This window comes from Mus pahari, chromosome 10 (assembly GCF_900095145.1).
Source record: "Mus pahari chromosome 10, PAHARI_EIJ_v1.1, whole genome shotgun sequence".
Taxonomy (NCBI): Eukaryota; Metazoa; Chordata; class Mammalia; order Rodentia; family Muridae; genus Mus; species Mus pahari.
The window spans coordinates 5,766,821-5,792,350 of NC_034599.1; the positions used below are offsets into that span (position 1 = coordinate 5,766,821).

At 38.3% G+C, this 25,530-nt stretch overlaps 1 protein-coding gene across 1 annotated transcript in view; it reads right to left on the reverse strand.

Moving 5' to 3' along the window:
* The window catches only part of Cntn5 (contactin 5), a 1,169,992-nt gene that overhangs the window by 136,772 nt on the left and 1,007,690 nt on the right, over positions 1-25,530 (reverse strand). The window contains exons 15-17 of the mRNA XM_029543057.1: positions 24,582-24,757; positions 23,326-23,401; positions 14,479-14,631 (exon numbers count right to left, since the gene is read on the reverse strand). Of these exons, the coding sequence (XP_029398917.1) occupies positions 14,479-14,631; positions 23,326-23,401; positions 24,582-24,757 (405 nt within the window). The remainder of the gene's footprint in view (positions 1-14,478; positions 14,632-23,325; positions 23,402-24,581; positions 24,758-25,530) is intronic.

Genomic DNA, 25,530 nt, shown 5'->3' on the forward strand with positions numbered 1-25,530 from the left:
TGAGAAAGGATTTCTCAGGGGTCTGGAATTCACAAAATAGGCTAGGCTGGCTAACCAGTGAGCTCTGGGCCCCACCTGTCTTAAATTCTCGTGTCCCTGATTACAAACACACTAACATTCCCTGCATGTTTTTTGGGGTGTTGGGGATGAAGTTTGGATGTTTGGCATTGGAATGAGAACTCTGTTTTCTGAGCTATCTTCCTTTCTCCCCAGGGCTTGGTTGTTCTTAAAAACACAGATAGGAACACTTCCTGGAAGGTTTACAGCTCTACCACTTTTTTTTTTTTCAAAGCCAAAAACACCAGAGTAAGTGGTTCAAAATGAGCAGCAAATGAGGAGCACAATAAACAAAGCTTTGCTCAGAGTCTTTTACATTAGGGAAGGATCAAAGTATTTCCTGGTGGGAAAATTAGAAAGTCAACCAGAAAGTATGTTGTGAGAATACTGGCAACTTCTTATGACCATGTTAAATAACACCCTATCACACACTTGGCAAAGATGCTATGTGAAGGGCCAGAAGAATCTGATATGTTTCTTACTACATAATACGATTGATTTATTTCACTGTTAAACATACTATTATCCCTTCATTATAAATGCAGTCTATGGGGCTGGAGAGATGGCTCAGTGGTTAAGAGCAATGACTGCTCTTCTGAAGGTCCTGAATTCAAATCCTAGCAACGACATGGTAGTTCACAACCATCCATAATGAGATCTGATGCTCTCTTCTGGGGTGTCTGAAGACAGTTACAGTGTACTTATACATAAATAAATAAATCTTTTAAAAAAATAAAATAAACTAACAGTTTGCCTTCGAAATAGAAAATTGTTTTGGTTTTATTAAACACTTAAGATATATAATAAAGAGCAGATGATTTTAAGTAATTACAAAGAATTAGTCACTGTATTTCTTACTGTCTACTAGTTGATAGGGGGCTTTACAAATGAGCTTTGTTGACTCCAATTCTAAAATAAGTATTTCAGCTAAAGATGTGTCTTTTGATTGATGTATTTTTCTCTTCTAAAGTTTATTTCAATGGTACACTATCTCAGCTCTATGAAGATTATTCTGCCAAGTAGTTTTTAAATCTTTACCTGAGAGGTTTTGAAAGAAGAGATAATACCTAAGCTGATAATTTGTCCCCTTTCTTGGTTAGCTCTGTCCACATTACAGTTAAACATTAGAGGCTTGTAAAGTGAAGAAGACATCTACACTTCTCTTTCTGACATTGCTATGTTCACATTTTGGTGGGGCAATTCACCAGTTATGAGAGAGTGTTAAAATCCATTAGTTTTTGTGGTTAAGTAATAGGTTTTTTTTTTTTTTTACGTATACACATAATGTATCAAACATATCTGCCAGGCATGGTACTAGGTGTTAGCAGTAGAGTACAGAGTAAATATTGGCATTCTGAAAAAATTGTGTAGTGTGTGAAGCAATAAATGTCTCAGAAAGCACCCATTCTGATCTTAGTCTCTTTTTTCCATAACTGTATTTCCTTCTCAGAACTGCCATTAGAATAAGAAGCAGCCTCTATAAAGTGGGCATACAACCCTCAGAAAATTATCTCAACAGCCTTGAATACTGATCCTAGTATGGTAATAACTACTTTCTAGCTCATGTATTCCACAGAAATCTCCAAACAACATTCACATCCAAGCAAAAACCACAATTATCTAATACAATACACAATTTACCTCTGGTTTTAATTTGGGAAACTCTCAAAACTTTCCTTTGCTAGGTATATGTACCTTGACATAATTCCAACTAAGAAAAAAATAGGCATTTAAGTCTCACAAGTGATGTGAGAAGGCATCTTTAAACTAGAATTCATATGGTAATATATTGAGTGAGTTTCACATGTACTGTGAAGGCCTACTTTTATTGGGAAATTATTATTTATCATCTCAGTTTTTCCTGTGTGTCTTTCCCCACAATTTCCTTCTTTTCTTATCATTGCTTTGTCTATGAATTTTTTTGTTTCTTCTTCAGAAAAGACTCAGATTTTTTTTGGCTTCAGAGTCTGCTCTACTTGAAGAGGTTGGATAAGCTATAACTGTGAGACCTTTAAAACATACTCCTTGCTACCATGAAAGACATTATGCTGCTTCAAAACACACCCCACTTTGCTGCATTCGCATACCTTCCATCGGATGCTTGCTATTAGTCTGTAGAGAACCTTCCTTTCCTGGACCACTGCCTGGAGGACAGGTGCTAATTAATCTTTGTGGAATGCAGATAAATTTAGAAGTCTTATATTGTACACTGATAATACTCTTCTGGCCTATCAATTAGTCATTACCAGTGATAGTTCCTGATATAGGAGCAGTGAATAAATAAGGAGAGTGCAGGTTACTGGGAACCAAAGAAGAAAGTATTGTCAAACATACCAATGGACTCAATATGGGGGAAATACTTATTTTTCATATGTACTTGGTTCTCTAAGTTGACCTTTTCTTATTCCCCTGGGTAAGAATATGAGATGAAGACACAGAATGGACTGCAGTCCAATAGTTATTTCTAAACTTTCCTATTTTTTCTTTTCTGAGTAAGAGAGAATCTTTAATATGTTGCCTGATGAGCTATTAAAGCTAGGCTTACATTGTACTATGATAACGAGTGGTTCAAAAAAGAAACTAGGGGGGTTTGAAAAGCTAAAAGCTAAATACACCAAAACAGTTAGGCATCCTTTAGAATTTAAATGAAAACAGATGCAGAAAGTGGCATTGTGAAATAAAGGCAGGATTGCAAAGATATGTTGGGGATAATGGCTTCTCAAAAGTCTAACTCTTTGAAATTAATTTGAGAAACAACGTGATAGTCATTCACAAATGCAGTGCTTTCATAGCAATAGCATGTAAACTTGTAAAAGTAAGTCATGCTCACTTGTAAAATCCTAAACCTTTTGCAGGATCCAATAATAGGGACAGTATTTTGCTTATCAAAGCTTTGAAAGAAAAATCTAGCATACTCGTTTTCAAAACAGTAAAAGTATTAGTGTTAAAAGTCCTATCATATTTTCCATTTTCTCACTCCACTGGTTAGATTTCATCTTCTCGAATCATAGGTAGATGCTGTGTGAGCACTGAGAGCAACACAAAGTCAACACAACCTACCCATATTTCAGCAACATGATTAACTAGAACCTGCTATATTTATCACTTTCATTAAGAGTGCCTATGATCAACCTTTGTCATAATATTAATAATGCTTTAATTTTATAATGAAGCAAAGTGAATAAAACCACCAATGTCCACTATAAGTACATTATTAATTAATTATTTCATCTGTTTACCATTAAAAAAAATGTGGCTGTTACAAACATCAGTTCCTGGTGTCCTAAGCATTTAGATTTTTGCCTATCCACTCCTTTGTCAGCTGAAGGGATCTACATGTTTATTTAATGTTTACTGTGCATCGAATATGTTGTTAAGTTTAAAAAATAAGCAAATTTCAACCTTCTGGCATGGAGGGAAAAATGAAGCAATCAACCATTGTTGTTTGTCACCTGCTAGGTGGAAGAATGCAAAAGCTACACTAGAAACACCGGGGAAGAGATGCTTGCCAGATCAGCAGGGCAATAGTGGAGTTTCCCCACGTGTATGTCAGGGAATGTGTGATGTTAGAAGATCAACTTGTCAAATGCTGTGCTATAAGAGACTTGTTATATTTTGTTGTTAAGGAAAATGTAAAGGAAACATGGTAGAAGATGATGAAGTTTGAATATTAGGCTGGAGTTAGATCTCCATCTGTGCTGCTGTTGTCGCTGTTGTTGTTGTGTATGTGAACAACATATACATGCCTTCATGAACATGCAAATATGAACATGTAACTGTGTTTGTATTTGTATGTGAATTTATGTTTGTGTCTGTGCCTACATTCTTGAATGTAATTGAGATAGGGAGTTATGATAACACTGATGTGTTTGGGATATCATGATGCAGTTTTAGCACAGAAGAGGTCTTTTTACTATCGTTTGCTACAAATTTAGCTTTGAAAGCCCAGTAACAAATTATATCACATGCCCAGTTTTAATCTTCCCACTGCTGAGCAGGGACGTGTACAGAAAGCAGGCTTTGACCATCAGAAGAAATTTGTTTAGAACACCTAGAAAGTGTAATAGGTAGTTTAGAATGTTTGGCCACATGTTCTCATTAAATTTTATATCTAAGGAGTTTGAAGATTTTCTATGACAGCATGTGATTTTAATATTTTTTGAGAGTGATTAAAAATGTATGTCAACATAGACTTCTATGACAGCTAAAGAGCTGAGATCCCAATGAAGAAACATAAAAGGGGATGCTTGCTTCTGCCACTCTCTCTTGCTCTGTCCCCTTGCTCCTACTCACCCTCTCTCCCCATTGCCCTGTCCCCTCTCTCTAGCCTCTACTCCTCCAATTCCACTCTCTATCTGCCTTTCTCTGTCTCTACTCCCTCAGCTCCCCTCCCCGTGCCTTGCATAAACTCTCTTCTATACTATATCATCACATGGGTGTTCCCTCAAGAGGAAGGGATGCTTCAACATGGGCTCACAGAGCCACCCCCTTCCCACACACCTGGCTGCACATCCACCAAAGTTATTCCTTTTCTCCTCTTTATTTTTATAAATACAACATTTGGTGCTGAGACTCAGATTTAGAACTCCCTGCTGCCACATCCCCTGCTGCCACATGAAGAGCCATTGCTCACTAGCCTAAACTCCCCTCCCCAACTGGTCAGAGGAAACATTCCCCTGATCCTAGTGGAGTGTTTTTGAGCTTGGAGCCACCCCTGTGCTGCCCTTGAGAACAGAGTCTTTATAACTGGTCTTTTGATGGATCCTCATTCTAGAACATTTTCCCTTGGGTGAGATTTTCCTCTCTCCTCTGAGGTGGTTCCTTTATTGCTGCTTTGAAATCCTAGTCCTAGGTGAAACATTCTCCCATCTTTGCTCAGGGCACTGGCCTAGAGCTCAGCTCCCAAGTTCACCATGTGATGGCCTGGCTGTCATTTTCTAGTTACTAATTTTATCTGCAGGATGCTGGTAGGGGTAATTAATAACTGTCCTCTCACCCAATGGGTTGGTCTTCACCACCTTGTCTCTACTTTCTCAGACATTCCTGTCTAATTCACAGTACCCAGCCAACAGTATCTCTACACGACTATTTAACTAGCACTTTAAAAACAACTCTCTCCCTAGCGATAACATACTTAACATAGGCTTTCCCCTCCCGCCTCATTCCCTCTCCACTTGCTCTGCCCCCAGTGGTTCACAGAGTGAAAAGTTGGTCTTGCCCTGCCCCTCATGCCCTGCCTGGGGCACTATTGGCTGAGAAGCTCTGCTGCCCTTGCACTCTCTCCTGCACACACACTAGCATATGTGAGCTCTCTCTCTCTCTCTCTCTCTCTCTCTCTCTCTCTCTCTCTCTCTCTCTCTCTCTCTCTCTCTCTCTCTCTCTCTCTCTCCCCGCCACCACTTGGCATTTCATGATGCAGGCACGACCCTTGTTCACTCAGTCCAGGCCTAAACCCACCTGGACACACCCACCTGGACACACCTGCTTTCTGTCCCAGCACACAGCTCATGCTGCTGCTGTTGTCAGCTTTCTGGTTTCTTTCCATTTTGGTCCATATTAAGTTGTAGTATACTCTATTTACTATAGACATTCTCAAACAAGTAATTTAATCTCAGTTGTCTAACTCAGATATGACAAATAGATAGTGCTCTTAATCTTGTCAGAAGTCTGCTAATATATTAATATTAAAGCTTATGACAGACAGACTCCCAAAGCCTGACAGTTACGCCCAAGGTGTCCAATGATATATATGTATAGCAATAAGAATCTACCTGGATTGTGGTATGAAACCCACTGAGAAACACTGTCATTGCCTTACCCACTGCCAGGGCTTAGTCTACACTGTGGACAAGACCAGAGAATCAAATGTCTCCTATTGCCTAAGTCAAGGTGGGTCCTTTTTCATTTCACACATATCAATTCCACAGGGGTGGCGGGGCAGGGGGGAGCTTTTTGTTTTCCGGGCTTGAAAGTTACACTGACTCTGCCCAAGCTTCCATGAAGACCACAGGGAACTGATTAAGTACTGGACCATAGATGAAACTCTGTCATTTTAATGCATTTAATACATGACTCCTACATTCCAATTTATTCTTCTCCAAATTTCTGCCTACATTGACAGCTAAGCAAACTTCAGCCTGACATGTTGAAAATAGACCTAGATCCTTGTGCTAACATAATCTACCACTATATTTATTCATTAATAAATTTATTAACTAGCTAAAACTGCCAGATTTCTTACAGACTTCACGTTAGATGATACACAAGTTCAGATGTAAACTTTCATAGATGTAACCTGTTATTCCCTTACCCAAATAGTCTCCAGCAACTAAATTCTTCATATTTACTCTTCTTGCTATGCCACTGTACTCACACTACTCGAGTTCTTATAAATTTTCCTAACCCTAATAAAACATTCCACTATATGATCCAACTATATAATTATAGATTCAGATTTTAAGTTTTCTTTGGTTGCCTTTTAACTAAATTCAAAGTGTTCCTTATGCTGAATCTCTGCTATGAGTTATCAGACTCAAATATATGTCTCATTTGATCATAATTTAACTATAGACTTAAGGTGTTTCTCTTGCTATATGATCAACTGTATTCATAAGGTCAAGGTTTTGAGTTTCCTTTGTCTCTCAATTATAAACTTAAAATCGTTTCTTGTTATGTATATTCAGTCTCCTAGACAGAAGGAAAAATCCCTTCTGTTCCTTCTGCACTACAAGGGTTTTTTTTTTTTTTTATTCTCTAAGCTCATCTTAAAGACTACTCATGTTGTTTACAAATTTATCTCTTTTGTAAACCTATAAGCTACAGGAAACCCACTCAGATCTATCTTTCATGGACCAAATAGATTCTGTATAAATAAATATGCCTACCTATTCCAGAGAGTGGAATTCCTCTCCTGTGCCCTGAAATTGTGACTCACCCAACCACTAACTCCTAATATACAAATGTACAACTAAGAAAAATTTTTTTCTCCCAAACGTCTATTATATATATAGTATGTGTGTGTTTCAGCATCTTGTCAAGTGTAGGCATTTATTACACCTGCTCCAATCTACTTTCAAAGACACGGATGCTTCTACTGAACCTGATCCTTCTGTATAAACCTCCAGATGGCCACAGACCCTGGACTGCAAGTAGACAGTCAACTCTCCTAAGACTGGACCAACATTTCCATGCCCATTTTCCTAGGTTTCCTAGAGACACATTGCCCCAAAGTCAGCAGGAAGTAACTAAAGATCACAACAACCCTATTACTGCTCCTCCATCACCTCTTTCTCCTTTTTTTTCCTTTTTTGATTAAACCAAAAGTGGGAATGCTGGCATTTTGTTTAGGCTTCACCCCACAATTACCTGGCAACAGCCAGGTGTGCCTAACTCACTATAACAGGGGCTGCTTTCCTCTCCTCTCTCTCTCTTGCTTTCTTGCTCTTGCTCTGTCTCATCACTCCTGCTCCCCTCTCTCCTCATTCTCCTCCCCTCTTTCTCTATGTGCTCATGGCAGGCCTCTACTCCTCTACTCTCTCTTCTCTCTTCTCTCCTCTCCCTCTCTCTCTCTCTCTCTCTCTCTCTCTCTCTCTCTCTCTCTCTCTCTCTGCCTTTCTCTGTTTCTACTCCCTCAATTCACTTCCCTATGTCCTGATAAACTCTATTCTATAATATACTATCATGTGACTGGTCTCTCACTGTGAAAGGATGCCTCAGCATGGACCTGCAGAGCAACCCCCTTTCCTCCATTTCTGAATCCACATCCACCAAACATATTCCTTCTCTCCTCTTTATTTTTATAAAACACAACACTAGGTATTCAGAACCCATGGTGAAGAACAATGCTTGTAGTTTTTCCTCTTTGAACTTCAAAGAGAAAACCAACTTGAAATATCCATCATCACTATATCATGAAATCATTCTTAAAGAAGCAATCCTACATGATAAACCATGGCTGTGAAACAAACGTGCCAGTTGTTCAGGCCCATGGCATTCAGTCTCTTGACACCATCTCTGCCCTGGTCTACATTTATGTCATCAGTATCATCTTCTTGCTCTGAGTGTTATAGGCATCAAATAAATGACATATAGGAGAAAAGAAGGGTTAAAAATTCCCTGATATATACTTCCACTTCTACATTTCAGCTTAGCCTTGCTAAATCAAACTTGGCCTGAGCTTTTTCTTCATCGTGAATTCCTAGATTCGAACATCTTTCCTAATATGCAGTTTGTATCAAGCTGCAAGTCTCAGTGTGTATCAGAATATAACCTGGATCCCAGTCAGAGCTGCTGGTTTTCAGCCAATCACAGGCAGCTAATCTGTTACTGCAAGCCTAAGGAAGACACATAGGTATCTCTAGTGATCTAGCTGATTGATTCCTGTACTGTGCTAGGTGGAGCTCACTAAACTTCTCTTCATTCTGAATAGTGTATGATTGGCATACCATCCCATACTCATATAAACTCTACTAAATGTAATTTATATAACTTTAATAGTTTGTGCCATATAAGGAAAGTCCTTTAAATTTATTCTGAAACAATTAGGCTTTTAAGAGTCTGATCAATAGGACTGCTCTGTGTCATATTGCTTTTGATAGTAAAATATACTGATATTAGAAAATGAAAACTGAGAAGCAGACATGGCAGATGACACCTGAAATTGCAACACTTAGTAGATGGAGGCAGGACAATCAGGTGATGTGCCAATCATACAGTACTTGGAATGAAGAGAAGTTTAGTGAGCTCTATCTTGCCCATGATTATCCTCTGCGGAAAAGTGAATTCAAGGATATATGATATTTTGCCTAATGACAAAAGGAAAACTCAATGTAAATAAAACTATGTATCCACAATAAAATAATTACAGGAAAAAATGGTATTTTGAAGAGAAATAATTGATTCTAGATGAACTTTCAAAGAGTTTTCAGAAATGAATAAAACTAATTCATAGGTCCTAAAGTTGCAAGAAGATCATTTATCTACATTATTTGAAATATGATATATTTTAATGTTATACTTGTTACACAGTAAAGAAAAATATAATCTCACTAAGCAGTTTTAGATATGTTCTAGGTTTGGTAACAGATAGTGTTGAGGTTAATTCAGCTTGAGTAAGAGTCTGACACAGAGAAATTATTCATGTTTGGGAAAGCCATTTATTTTGATGAGCTTTATTTTTCCCATAAAGATTTTCCACATCATATCATAGACTTTCTACAGGGAGACGAAAAAGGACATTTCAAAAAGTCTAACACATTGATGCAGTTCTCAGAGCTGCTTAGTGGACAGTATGCAGGGGTTTATAGTTTCTGACTCTTGTACGTGTTTCAAGGGTTGAGTGGGTTGCCTGTTTTCATTTTTGTTTTAGTGATGGCATTTGTAGCTATGCTTGTCTTAGGCCAGGTACTAGAGAAGTGGGCTGGCCATGGAGACTCCTCTGGAAGTTCTGTGGGGATTAACACTTGTGAAGCGATGAGGGAAACAGAATTGGACTAAGAGGAGGTTCATATATGATGCGATTACACTAGAGTTTCAACTAGTCCAACAAGGAGCTCTGGGGCTGAAATAATTCTTCAATGTGTTCCTGCTTGGGGCAGGGGGCTCACCTTCATAACAGCCCTACATTTTCATTGGTGCTACATGATCAACATATTAGGAAGTGGAAAGTTTGGGGGCCTACTCTTTAGAACGAAGGCAGTTCCCAGAGGGAACACCAGCAACTGTCAGTCATAGCAGCTAGCTGCCAGAATTCTTGGGGAAAGGAAGACCTCAGTACTGAAAGTGAACCTAAACTTCACACCACAAGGCTTACTACCTTGGATAAATGATTATGATGTTCTCCAAGTAGATTCTTTTGAACAGATTCATGAGGTGAAAAGAAAAGCAAGAGGGAGAATAAAGACATGTTTGGAAATCAGCAAGTTGTCAATTCAGCTTCTTGATCAGCTCTTGTTCCTGTTTTATTTCTCTTGTGCAACTTGGTATGCTGGGGGGATGTGAATGTGGACTATGATGGTAATTTGGATACTAATTTCAACAAGAAACATTGGATGTGAGGAGAGAGTTGTCATTTTATAAGGAGTTCATTAGCTTCTATAAATATTTCTTAAATAATAGCACATATATTATTTATAAAGAGTTTACTGCCTTGGGAAGATAAGTCTGTTGAATTGTGAAGAGGAAGATATTCAATAATCAAGATCTGTTGATTGTTGTTTAGCATGTAAACTTGTGAATTTTCATAAAATTAAAATTAGAAGTTTAGCATGAATTCTTAAATGAATAATTTGTCTAAGTTATTTATTGTGAACAGTGATATTTCAGGCAAGAATGGGAAGCATGTTAAAAAAACAAAAACAAAGAAACCTGTATATAAACCTGGGTCAAAGCTGGTACAAACACACCAGAAATGGCTCCAACAACCCCTTGTGTTCATTAAGCCACATTTCCAAAAACACTGAACTGCCAGGTAAATTCATTATTCTGACACATGGAAAGTGTCCAAGCCAAGAAGGCTATAGACTTAGACATTCAGTTTGAGCTACAGAGTCACAGAAAAACAACTAGCAAAGTAGAAAACTTTGGGAACCATGGGTCTACATTTGTTTCTACCTATTTATAGATAGCTATCTGTACATATATCATCTATGTCTCTACAAAGAAATGTTTGGACTTAAAAGCTAGAGAGAGTTAAATATCGGGAGTTTACAATCTACGAGGGGAAACCTTATTAAAGAGAATTGGAGAGTTTCCATTTCTCTCTCTTTACCACCCCTAAGTAATTACCTAAAAATCCACGGGGCAAATTTGGAAAGTAAGATGATTATTTTCCCTCAGAAACCACAGGACCAAGGCCATCAATGTCTACAGGTAGGATTTTCTTTCACGCTAGAAAGCTTGATTTCCACTCTGTACTAGAACCAAACAAACAAAACTAAAAACTAAAACATTGCAGAGTTACCAGTAACTATTCACATTATATGCAGTGCTATGACAAGATATCATAATGACAAAATCATCAGAACTTATGGCTATAAATTAACAAAGACACTTGGAATAATACAATACTTGGGGTTCTATTTTGGTGGAATATATTTATTTATTCATGTGTTTGCATGTGTGTACATGTGAGTATGCCATCTCTCTGTCTGTATATATGTGTGTACTTGCTCATGTGAATGCTTGTGCAGGCCAGTGGAGGACATTGTGTGCCCTGCCCTATCACACTTACTGCATTTAGACAGAGTCTTTATGAACCTGGAGCTGGCCACTGTCAGCTAAGGTGGTGGCAGTCCTCTTCACTCTTGACTGTGCACTCATCCAATGCTGTGAATTTAGCTGTGTGCATTCATGCCTGTTAGAGTTTCTTCTTGTTGTTTTTGAAGTTTTTGTTTACTTTTCATGTTTTTGTTTGTTTGTTTGTTTGTTTGTGTTTGGTTTAACTTTGTCTGTACTCAGGTGCTCATGTTTGAACCGGATGGATTTTTTTACCCACCATGTTATCTCTCTGGCTCAGGTGAACTGTAGTTAAGTGAAAAATATGTGTGCAATTTTTTTAATTGGTTGACTAAGTCAACCTTGTTCTATATGATGAATTTAGCATCACATTTTATCAAATTTGAAAAAAAATTAAAATTGATGCATCACAGCCTGTCTTCTAGGTAGAATGTTCTATATCATCAGCCTGGTGCTATTGTCTTACTGAGATCCTGCCTGTAATGCTCTCGACAGATCACATATTGAAAATTAAAGGACCATGTTCTATTTATAGACTGTTTCAGAGGTTAACATTTCATTGAACTCCAAACTGTGTTTGAAGGATTTTTTTTTCTTTTTACTCAAAATTAGTTATGAGCAAGAAAGGGAAAATGGAAGCAAATTATTCTGAATGGGATAAGGTTCTAAAGGAAACTATTTTTAGTATTGATGACATTAGAACTTCTGAAATAAGAGAGTGGTGAAACTGAGAAAACAAGTCATGCCACATTTTTGTGTGTTCCTTAACAAGAACTGCTGGAGCATCTTTGGTGCGCAGGGATTAAAAGAAGTAATAAAGCCATGTGGTAGACTCTACTTTCATTTTCAGTTCTAAATAAGTAATTTGTAGAGTCATAGATTGAAGTAGCAGATGCTAATATGTGATCTCAGTAAATATTCATATGCACTCAAACAGATGGACCCTACTATTTTGTACTGTTCTGAGGGGAGGAGGGGACTGACAAGGCACTACATCTTAACAAAGGAGGAAAGGATAGACTCTGCCCCTTGTGGCCTTTAGAAATGCCCAGTGTCCATGTCAGCTCCCTAGAACTTTGGTTGGTGGTTACTTCATGTCCTGTTCTATTTAAACACTTTATAGGGGATGGGATGAAGCTAGCATGAAGCAAATATGTAACAGTCAAGAACTTGTCGAAGAGAACAGAAATTTGCATATTGCTAATGGCCAGAATGAGTCAGAGACAATGTGTGCCTTGAACTAGGTCTGCTACAGGTAACTGATTGCTACAGGTCTGCTAGTGTGCTGTTGGATGGTGCAGTCCTCCAGGACGTCCTCATGTGGATTTGATCATGAGGCTGCAGTAGAAGCCTTAGGTCCCTCCTAATGCCCTGCAGTCCTCAACAGTGTATCTGAGAAGCTCACTGACTTTTGTTCTAGTTGTACATCTCAGAAATGGAATGATCCCATCACACAATCATTCTGTTCTGAAACTCTGACTCCTCAGGAAAGTCATTCTCCAAAGATAAACTAAGAGCATAGGTATCTGTAGGCATCTGTAATAGTAAAAGATTTTGTCTGAGGCAAACCTTCTAGGCATTACTGGGTTTTATATCCTGGCTTCCTTCTATTCATCTACAACTGTGTAAAACTCATGGGTATAAATTAGACGTGCTTATGATTCTTAAGACTTGGAAAGGGGGTTATTAAACTCACTTGTCTCAGCACCACATCTAGCTAAGGAGCTCTGGCAATCTGTAACTGTGGGAACAGAAGGACTGGTAGGTTGATTATGTTTCATAATAAGGAATATATAGGCAGCACAAACTGGACTTAGTGAGAAAAAAAAAAAAAAACAAATTAAAACCGAGTATACACAGTTGGGTGTATAGGAAAATGTGGATCTAGGAGGAGTAGGGAGAGGGAGTTCATATGAGCGAAACATGTTGTATGATATTCTCAAAGAACTACTTTTAAAAATGAGAGAAAAATAAAGTGAAGTAAAACCCTCTCCAGTTCACTGACATTCCGGTCTAACTGATAATGGAATGGCTCCCTTGGAAGTGTATGATTTCTTTATTGTTGAAGGGTCAGCACACACATTAATACCCAAAGAACAGCATGTACTACTTAGCCAAGTACAGTCATCCCGAGTCCTTGCCCAACACAGATGCAGTTTCCCTTCTCCCATCTTGATTTTATTCTCTGTCGAATCCTGACCTTTAAGCTTTAAGTAACATTAATTAATATAGTTTATGAGAATCAATAATATTTTTACAGCTTAGTGACTGGTGAATAATAAAGAGTTAATTTTCTTATTTATCTCTAAAAGAACAAAAGGTCATATTAATCTTTGTCAGGTTTCCAACATCGTTTGACTATGATAAAAATTAGCAATTAATTTTCTTACAATTCTTCAAATAACATCTCAGTAAATGACAGAGGCAGTCCTCCAATGTATATCTCTCCAGCCCCAGCTCTTGAGTGCTAGGGTTATATGCATATACCCACATGACTTGTCATCAGTGTGTGTGTGTGTGTGTGTGTGTGTGTGTGTGTGTGTATGTGTGTGTATGTGTGTGTGTGTGTGTGTGTGTTTTATTTTTTAATGTCATTTTGTCCTTGAATTACTTAATGATCTACAGGATCTGTATCTTTTCTAAAGCATGGGTTCAATGATTTTATTTTTATTTCTCATGTGTTTAGACAAGAGTTGGAAACACATTAGGCAGGCAAAGAATACGGTGAGAATAAACTTTGTAAAGCAGAGCCAGAGTCAATATACTTCTATGGTTTGGAAGAATAAAGACTTTAACACTTGTGATTCCAATTTAACATTCACTTACACAGCGTGGAAAGGTGTGACCAGAGAGAGAGAAGAGAGAGAGAGAGAGAGAGAGAGAGAGAGAGAGAGAGAACATAGTCTATATCCTGCCTTTCTATGATTTTGCTTTCTGTACTTGACAGCACCAAAGAAGTAGGTAGAGGGAAAGATTGCCAAGCAAAGTGCTCACTCTGCCTAGGCCATACTTTCAGTTTCAACTTAGGAAGTCACATTACAGACTCCACAATGGAGATGGGGGCTCTTTAGACAACTATCCTGATACCAACCCTGAGACAATTTCTTTTCTCCAAATTACAGCTGGCAAATCACAGTCCAGAAGGTTATGGGCTGCTGAGCTTTTCGGAGCTATGCTCCTCAGCGCCGTGCTCCTCGGCGCCATGCTCCTCGGCTCTATGCTCCTCTGCGCTGTGCTCCTCAGCGCTGTGCTTTTCGGCGCTGTGCTTGTCGGTGCTATGCTCCTCGGCGGCGCCGTGCTCCTCGGTGCTGTGCTTGTCGGTGCTGTAGTTACTTATGACTTAGGAGATTGACATTTGTTATGGTTTCTAATGAGGTAGTGGAAAGTTTTATTCTTTTTTATTGGCTATTTTCTTCATTTACATTTCAAATGCTATCCACTTTTCTACTTTCCTATACGCTCTACTTTTCCTACATATAGTGCCCTATACGCTCCCCCCACCTGCTCCCAAACCCACTCACTCTCAATTCCTGGCCCTGGCATTCCCCTGTTGTGGGGCATATGATCTTCACAACACCAAGGGCCTCTCCTCCCGTTGATGGTCAACTAGGTCATCTTCTGCTACATATGCAGCTAGAGACACGAGCTCTGAGGGTACTGGTTAGTTCATATTGTTGCTCCACCTACAGGGTTGCAGCCCCCTTCAGCTCCTTGGNTACTTTCTCTAGCTCCTCCATTGGAGGCCCTGTTTTCCATCCAATAGCTGACTGTGAGCATCCACTTCTGTGTTTGCCAGGCACTGGCATAGCCTCACAAGAGACAACTATATCAGGGTCCTTTCAGCAAAATCTTTCTGGCATATGCAATAGTGTCAGGGTTTGATTGTTGTTTATGGGATGGATCCATGGATGGGGCAGTCCTGGATGGCCGTTCCTTCCTTCTCAGCTCTGAACTTTGTCTCTGTAACTCCTTCCATAGGTATTTTATTCTCCATTCTAAGAAGGAATGCAGTATCCACACTTTGGCCTTCCTTCTTCTTGAGATTCATGTGTTTTGTAAACTATATCTTGGGTAGTCTAATTTTATGGGCTAATATCCATTTACCAGTGAGTTTATATCATGTGTGTTCTTTTGTGATTGGCTTACCTCGCTCAGGATGATATCCTCCAGACCCATCCATTTGCCTAAGAATTTCATAAATTCATTGTTTTTAATAGTTGCATAGTACTCCATTATGTAAATACACCACATTTTCTGTATCCATTACTCAGTTGAGGGACATTTGGGTTCTTTCTAGCTTCTGTCTATTATTTTAAAAGGCTGCTATGAACATAATGGAGCATATATCCTTATTACCAGTTGGCACATCTTATGGGTACATGCCCAGGAGAGGTATTGCTGGATCTTCCTGTAGTACTATGTCTAATTTTCTGAGGAACTGCTGGACTGATTTTTCAGAGTGGTTGTACCAGCTTGCAATCTCACCAGCAATGGAGGAGTGTTCCTCTTTCTCCACATCCTCGTCAGCATCTGATGTCACCTAAAGTTTTGATCTTAGCCATTCTGACTGGTGTGAGGTGGAATCTTAGTGTTGTTTTGATTTGCATTTCCCAGAAGATAAAGGATGCTGAACATTTTTTTCAGGTGCTTCTCAGTCCTTCAGTATTCCTCAGTTGAGAATTCTTTGTTTAGCTCTGTATGCCATTTGTTTTTTTGTTTGTTTTGTTTTTTCAATTTTTTTATTAGACATTTTCTTCATTAACATTTCAAATGCTATCCCCAAAGTCCCCTATACCCTACCCTGAACCTGATCTCCTACCCACCCACCCCCACTTCTTGGCCCTGGCATTCCCCTATACTGGGCCATATAAAGTTTGCAGGACCAAGGGGCCTCTTTTCCGAGAATGTCCAATTAGGCCATCTTCTGCTACATATGTAGCTAGAGACAGGAGCTCTGGGGTTACTGGTTAGTTCATATTGTTGTTCCACCTATAGGGTTGCAGAGCCTTATAGCTCTTTGGGTACTTTCTCTAGCTTCTCCATTGGGGACTCTGTGTTCCATACAATAGGTGACTATGAACATCCACTTCTATATTTGCCAGGCACTGGCATAGCCTCACATGAGACAGCTATATCAAGGTCCCTTCAGCAAAATCTTTCTGGCATGTGCAATAGTGTCTGCGTTTGGTGGCTGATTATGGGATGGATCTCTGGGTGGGGCAGTCTCTGGATGATCCATCCTTTCCTCTCAGCTCCAAACTTTCTCTCTGTAACTCCTTCCATGGGTATTTTGTTCCCTATTCTAAGGAGGAATGAAGTATCCACTCTTTGGTCTTCCTTCTTGATTTTCTTGTGTTTTGCAAATTGTATCTTAGGTATTCTAATTTTCTGGGCTACGTGCATATCATGTGTGTTCTTTTGTGATTGGGTTACCTCACTCAGGATCCATCCATTTGCCTAAGGATTTTATAAATTCATTGTTTTTAATAGCTGCATACTCCATTGTGTAAATGCACTACATTTTTGTATCCATTCCTCTGTTCAGGTACATCTGGGTTCTTTCCAGCTTCTGGCTATTATAAAAAAGAATGCTATGAACATAATAGAGCATGTGTCCTTATTACCAGCTGCAACATCTTCTGGGTATATGCCCAGGAGAGGAATTGCTGGAACTTCTGGTAGTACTATGTCCGATATTCTGAGGAACTGCCAGACTGATTTCCAGAGTGGTTGTACCAGCTTGCAATCTCACCAGCAATGGAGGAGTGTTCCTCTTTCCCCACATTCTCGCCAGCATCTGCTGTCACCTGAATTTTTGATCTTAGACATTCTGACTGGTGTGAGATGGAATCTCAGGATTATTTTGATTTGCATTTCCCTGATGATTAAGCATGTTGAACATTTTTTTCAGGTGCATCTCAGCCCTTCGGTATTCCTCAGTCGAGAATTCTTTGCTTTTGGCAAGATAGCCATTTTTACTATATTAATCCTGCCAATCCATGAGCATGGGAGAGCTTTCCATCTTCTGAAATCTTCTTCAATTTCTTTCTTCCGAGACTTGAAGTTCTTGTCATACAGATCTTTCAATTCCTTAGTTAGAGTCACACCAAGGAATTTTATGTTTTTTGAGCTTTCCAAGACTTTTATCATGAGTGGGTGTTGCATTTTGTCAAATGCTTTCTCAGCATCTAATGAAATGATAATGTGGTTTTTGTTTTTGAGTTTGTTTATATAGTGGATTGCATTGATAGATTTCTGTATATTAAACCATTGCTGTATCCCTGAGATGAAGCCTACTTAATGATGATGGATGATCATTTTGATGTGATCTTGGATTCTTTTTGCGAGAAATTTATTCAGTATTTTTGCATCAATATTTATGAGAGAAATTGTTCTGAAGTTTTCTTTCTTTGCTGGGCCTTTATGTGGTTTAGGTATCAGAGGAATTGTGGCTTCACAGAACAAATTGGGTAGAGTATCTTATGTTTCTATTTTGTGCAATAGTTTGAGGAGAGTTGGAATTACGTCTTCTTTGAAGGTCTGTAGAACTCTGCACTGAACCCATCGGGTCCTGGGCATTTTTTGGTTGGGAGACTATTAATGACTGCTTCTATTTCTTTAGGGGATATGGGACTGTATAGATCGTTAGTCTGATCCTGTTTAATTTTGGTATCTGGTATCTGTCTAGAAAAATTGTCCATTTCACCCAGGTTATCCAGTTTTGTTGAGTATAGCCTTTTGTAGTAGGATCTGATGATGTTTTGGATTTCCTCAGGTTCGGTTGTTATGTTTTCCTTTTCATTTCTGATTTTGTTTATTAGGATACTGTCCCTGTGCCCTCTAGTTAGTCTGGCTAAGGGTTTAACTATCTTGTTGATTTTCTCAAAGAACCAGCTCCTGGTTTGGTTGATACTTTGTATAGGTCTTTTTGTTTACACTTGGTTGATTTCAGACCCTAGTTTGATTATTTCCTGCCATCTTCTCCTTTATGGTGAATTTGCTTCCTTTTGTTCTAGAGCTTTTAGGTGTGCTATCAAGCTGCTAGTGTATGCTCTCTCTTGTTTCTTTTTGGAGGCACTCGGAGCTATGTGTTTTCCTCTTAGGACTGCTTTCATTGTGTTCTGTAAGATTGGGTATATTGTGGCTTCATGTTCTTTAAACTCTAAAAAGTCTTCAATGTCTTTATTTGTTCCTTGACCAAGTTGCTCAGCTTACACATGAATGTTAGTTTTCTATTATTTATGTTGTTATTGAAGATCAGCCTTAGTCCATGGTGATCTGTTAGGATGCATGGGATAACTTCAGTATTTTTGTACCTGTTGAGGCCTGTTTTGGAACCAATTATATGGTCAGTTTTGGAGAAAGTGACATGAGGTACTGAGAAGAAGGTATATCCTTTGGTTTTAGGATAAAATGTTCTGTAGATATCTGTTAAATCTATTTGTTTCATAACTTCTCTTAGTTTCAATGTGTCTCTGTTTAGTTTCTGTTTCCAGGATCTGTCCATTGATGAGAGTGGGGTGTTGAAGTCTCCCACTATTATTGTGTGAGGTGCAATATGTGCTTTAAGCTTCACTAAAGTTTTTTTAATGAATGTGGATGCCCTTGCATTTGGAGCATAGATATTCAGGATTGAGAGTTCATCTTGGAAGATTTTACCTTTGATGAGTATGAAGTGCCCCTCCTTGCCTTTTTTGATAACTTTGGGTTGGAAGTCGATTTTATTTGATATTAGAATGGCTTCTCCAGCTTGTTTCTTGAGACCATTTGCATGGAAAATTGTTTTCCAGCCTCTTACTCTGAGGTAGTGTCTGTCTTTGTCCTGAGGTTGGTTTCCTGTATGCAGCAAAATGTTGGGTCCTGTTTATGTAGCCAGTCTGTTAGTCTATGTTTTTTAATTGGGGAATTGAGTCCATTGATATTAAAAGATATTAAGGACGAGTAATTGTTGCTTCCTGTTATTTTTGATGTTATAGTTGGGATTTTGTTTTTCCAGCTATCTTCTTTTAGGTTTGTTGAAGGATTACTTTCCTGCTTTTTCTTGGGTGTAGTTTCCCTCCTTATGTCGGAGTTTTCCTTTTATTATCCTTTGAAGGGCTGGATTCGTGGAAATATATTGTATGAATTTGGTTTTGTCATGGAATACTTTGGTTTCTCCCTCTATGTTAATTGAGAGTTTTGCTGGGTATAGTACCCTGGACTGTCATTTGTGTTCTCTTAGGGTCTGTTTAACATCTGTCCAGGTTCTTCTGGCTTTTGTAGTTTCTGGTGAGAAGTCTGGTGTAATTCTAATAGACCTGCCTTTATATGTTAGTTGACTTTTTGCTCTTACTGCTTTTAATATTCTGACTTTATTTAGTGCATTTGTTGTTCTGATTATTATGTGTCAAGAGGAATTTCTTTTCTGGTCCAGGCTATTTGGAGTTCTGTAGGCTCCTTATATGTTTATGAGCATGGCTTTCTTTATGTTAGGGAATCTTTCTTCTATAATTTTGTTGAAGATATTTACTGGCCCTTTAAGTTGAAAATCTTCATTCTCATCTATACCTATTATCCATAGGTTTGGTCTTCTCATTGTGTCCTGGATTTCCTGGATGTTTTGAGTTAGGGTCTTTTTGTATTTTGCATTTTCTTTGATTGTTGTGTCCATGTTTTCTATGGAATCTTCTACACCTGAGATTCTCGCTTCCATCTCTTGTATTCTGTTGCTGATGCTTGCATCTATGGTTCCTGATTTCTTTCCTAGGATTTCTATCTATAGAGTTGTCTCCCTTTGGGTTTTCTTTATTGTTTCTTCTTCCATTTTTAGATCTTGGATGGTTTTTTTCAATCCCATCACCTGTTTGGTTGTGTTTTCCTTTAATTCTTTAAGGGATTTTTGTGCTTCCTCTTTAAGGACTTCTACTTGTTTAGCAGTGTTCTCTTGTATTTCTTTAAGTGAGCTATTAATTCCCTTCTTAAAATCCTCTACCAGCATCATGAGATATGATTTTAAATCCTAATCTTGCTTTTCGGGTGTTTTGGGGTATCCAGGATTTGCTGTGGTGGTTGTACCGGGTTCTGATGATCTGGAGCAGTCTTGGTTTCTGTTAGTAAGATTCTTACGTTTGCCTTTCACCATTTGGTAATCTCTGGTTTTAGATGTTCTGGCTGTCTCTGGCTGAAGCTTGTTCCTCCTGTAATTCTTTTAGCCTCTGTCAGCACTCCTGTGAGTCCAACTCTCTACTGAGTCCCAGTGGTCAGAGCACTCTCTGCAGACAAGCTCTCCTCTGGCAGGGAAGGTGCACAGAGATCTGGCTCTGCCTCTTGAGTGAGGATGAAGGCCTGAAGTAGCCCTTTCTAGGAAGCTCTGTTGCTTCTGGGGCCTATGTGCTCTCCTGCATGGACTGGTCTCTGTGAGACCGAGGATACAAGACGGCAATCTCACCTGATTCCTGGGATCAGAGCCTTCCCTGGACACCAACTCTCCTCTGGAGGGGAAGGTACACAGAGGTCTGGTGCTCTGTTATGCCTCCTGGCTGAGGATGAAGGCCCAAAGGGACCCTTTCCAAGAAGCTCTGCTGCTTCCATGGCCCACATGCTCTCTTGTACAGACTGGTCTCTGAGAGACCTGGGATACAAGATTGGCAGTTGATATTTTTAAGTGTCCAGAAGAGTATGTGTCTCCTATACTTGTCAATGGAGACTAAAACTCTGGATTCATATGACAATGACAGGTGCTATTCAAACAGCCTAAGAGTAGAGATTTCTGGAGACTGCTGACTAATGGGAACCATGTCTCAGTAATATTTTTATTTGGCACGAACATGGTTATTTGTAGATAATCCTTGCCTGTTACTTCCCTGTAACTTTTACGTGGCCAGTCTGAATTGGATATAAATTAACAACTATTCAGTCACTGGTCTACACTGGTAGAAGATTATCTTTCCCCAAACCAAATCTGAGCCACATAATTCTCACCCACATTCAGTGCACAACACAATCTGTAGAGCTTAGGAAGCAATACTTCCAAAAATGTTGTTGTTGCTACTTTCTCTTCAAGTTACTCATCTAGTATTGACCTTTTGTGTACTACAAGTCTTCACTGTGCTGTCTAGAGCACTGGTTCTTTCCTCTTTGCTTCTAAGACATGCTATAACCCATTCTGCCTTTCTGCTATTACTTGACATGTTTATTCTTTGAAATGATGCATGTTTTGTAGGCACCTAGTGAAATCCTGCCCACTCAGCAGCTTTTCACAAAGCAACTCTCTCTGCTTCATATCCACGTGTTATAACAGATCTGTTCTCACCTTGTTGCATTTGTGCTCTTTTGAGGGTGAAGGACTATATTTAAACTGTAGGTCAGCAATGTCACTTAGCTTACAATATTGAATATTTTAAAAAATAATATATTCACTAATTTTCGCTAGTCAATATAGAGTCATATCATTTGCCCAAAAAAGATTGGGTAGAATCAGATGGAACATTTATGAATAGATTGCTTGGCTCCTTCTAATGATGTGTTTGGTAAGAGACTCACTCAAAATAAGCCAGTTTGCCATGTTTGTAAAACAAATCCTCAGGAAAGAAGAAAAGCAAACAAAAGCATTTCATAGCTGTCAGGTCAATTATGTTATTTTTTGTGGACTTGACATAATCTCATCTTTTTCTTTTTAGTCCTTTGAAATGCAGTCCCAAGGCCACAATATATGCAGATGTTTTACAAAAGCCCTACACAGGTATTTATGGACTTTTACTTACAAACCAATACAAAAAATTATAGAACTCATAAATGAATTAGTTGGAGAGTTAGGACCATTGTTATAATCTTCTGAAATGCTGAATATTAGTTCTGGATATTTTCTGACTCTTCACTCTGGAGATTTGGTTAATTCATTTTACCCTATACTATACTTTTCTAACTCACTGTCCTCAACCCTGCCCTTATGTCTCCATTGGCAGCATCAGTAATTCTAGTACAGCTGGAAACATCCAGATCCTCAGACAAGGATGTCCTCTGTTGTCCCTGGTACAATGGTAGGCTTTTTGACCCCTACATACCTCAATGTTCCAGCTGCATACCACTCCTGTGTCATGAGTTCAGAGATCAGAGTAGGTCTTAACTAACGATACTTTTCTTCCTGCACCCTTGAATTTCAGTCTCTCCTCTGACACTTGAGTAGAAGCAACAACTTACAGGGCCTCTTCCTGCTAACAGCCCCATTTCTTACTCTAGAGCACTGTGACCATCTAGACATGGATCTGAGTGGCAGCAAGGTCAGAAGGAACCTCATCCTATTCTCTCTCTCCCTCTCTCTCTCCCTCTCTCAGTTTTTTTCTAGTCAAACAGTGGTGTACTATGCAGCCTATATTCTTGATACCTGCCAGGGTTTAAAATACCTAGTAAGCCATCCTTTTTATACTTCCCAGATTCCCTGTTACAAAATATTTTAAGCACACACATATTTCTAGAAATCACTTCAAATGTGCTAAAACCACAAGTCTTATATTGCCTTAAAGCTAGAGCATTTTTCACTGAAAGATTAATTTTAATATGGCTTGTAGCTATGAATCAGGTTGTTATAGAAAAAAAGGATTTTGACCTCTTCATAAAAAGATAGTCATTTGTGAAAAAAATCAAAGATACTAATTTATAGAACTAATATCAGCCCAAAATGGTCATACCTTAGAAGCAACAATAAAAATTCCTTTATCTTTTAATGTTTCAAAATCAATTTCCCTCTTGCTATTTAAAATGTAGGACATATTTCTATATAGAAAGTTATTGAAGATTTCAGATATATTTTTACTTTATATATTTTATTGGTGAAAATGAATATTTAAATATTTAAACCTAATCTTGAGAAGATATACTTTTATCAGTTTATTTTTGTTGTATATCTAATAATTTTTGGTTCTGTTTAATTATGAGATAAAAATCTTATAGAGAAAAATTAAGTCAATGGACAGAAAAACCCATGTAAGTTTTAAAATAATAAATTGGACACAATCTAAATATTTTATACACAACTTAGTCAATATCACTACTTACTCATTGAAATGATTAATAATTCAGTTGGCAAGAGCTTTATACATATCTTTTTTTTTCCTTTTAGCTGCAAAGTAAACTAGGATAATTTGGAAGAACATGTTTAACTTGGGTCATACTGACAAATGCAATAACAGCCATTTCCTCTTTCTACATGAAAGGATACGATGGAAGTCTAAATCAGGAAGGAGCTCAGAAGTTATCTGGTCCAGATTTTCCCTTTCTGTTGTGAGAAGGAGGTTAAAGGAAGTGCCTGTGGTTGACAAGGACTTCATTCAATGAATTTACAACTTGTGGTCTAAGACTTTTTCTTTTTATCATATCACAGAATCTTTATGCTAAGTCCAAAACAAAGTTGTTTTAACCATTTAGATTCATTATCATTATAGCTTCCTGATGTTTCTCAAAATATGTTTAATAAAAAACAAAGCTACCCTGATATCCACAATAACATTTTAGATTATATTCTTAGGTAGAAATCTAGTTGAGCCAAACTTGCCAGTTATTATAGAAAATAAGTCTAGCCTACATCACTGCCTTCATCATATGTTCTATGATCTTTCTCCCTCTGGCACTAAGTTGTTCTTTGTCTCAATGAGTCCATGGATCAGGGACCTTCTCTTCCTTCTTTATGTAGTTCAGAAACTGGGGTGGTCTGCACTATGCCGTGCATAAGATTTCTCTCTCCATGTGGTCACTTACCGTACACATATGTAACATTCAATATCACTAAAATACAGAGATTGCACAGATAAGACACATTCATGTCTATGAATATTTATTGGAAACTGGGGAATATGTTTGACTATGGGTTGCAGATACAATCTCAATAGCGAAGGAGCAATTGATGAGCTTCCAGAAGCTACTATTTCTTAAGTAACAAGACAGACTCACTTATTTCCTACATTATAGTTACTGTTAACACTTCTTTAAAGAGGAGAGTAGCTTCTTTATGTAGCAATACAACTTCTCAAAACAACACGAAAATAGCAATGTTATCCTTAAACTAATATAGCAAGGGCGAAAACAAAACAAACAAACAAACAAAACCAGACTCACATATAAATAAACTGCAGAATTCCTGCTGGAGCTTGAAATGCTACTTTCAATTTATAGCAGAAAATAAGTCATTGTTTTAATTACATGGGATTTTTCTCTATGTTTTCTTGACCTTTCATAAATGAAACATTTTTATGTTTAAGTCAAAACATGTAAAATTACTACTCAAGAAGCAAAGAAGCAAAAGTATGTAAACTTACAGCCCTGATGCTTTCAAAATGTCCGCCTTCTTTCTCAAAGTCAATAGGTTGTCCTTTTAGTGTCCAGTAGAAAGTGACGTCCAAACTGGAGTCGTGGATAGCTTTACAGTTGAGGACAATGCTCTCTCCAACAGTTAACTCTGTTCTTTTAGGAGTAAGCTCTATCCTTGTAGGTTCTATTGGGGATAAAAACACATGCAGTAATATAATCAACTCCATACACCTCTTATCCTCTCAAACAGTAGAAAAAGCTTAAACATAAAACATGTACAGTTGCAACAGATTTTGATTTTATATCTTCAACTACATCATCAAACTCAAATATTAGGGTTTTGTTCTTTTGGCAGCTGCACATTTTACTCTATCTAAGGGATTAATGATCTTGAACTTTGTATTTTGATTGGGATTTAACTTGAGCAAAATGATAAATGATTCTAAAACTAGAATCAAGGACCAGACAAGTTACATAATGAGGAGCACTTGCTATTCTTTCAGAGTCCCAGGTTCAGTTCCAAGAAAAGCTCATAACTGTAACAGTGTTCTAGGGAATATGATATCCTTTTCTTACAGCTATGGGTACCAGGCATGCATGTCGTACACATACACACATGTGGACAAAACATCTACCCATGTAAAATAAAATGTATAACAGCTAGAAGCAACTTTTGGCCCCATGGGGAAAAAGGAGAATCTGGAGCCTGTCTGATCGTTTAATAGATACGCAAATGAAGGAACCTATACTCATAGAACACATGGGAGATTTGTTTTTATAATGTATTACAACTTAAAATGCGAGGACTCTCTCCCATACTATTTCAATAAGCTAAAAATGTAATGTTACCAGATAGGACTTGTGGGGAGCCGCCCTCACATTCGCCATTACTAGATAGCGCTGATGTCCTGTGCTCTAACAAACAAACAAGGCAGCTGCGCATGTGCTGGGTAGATT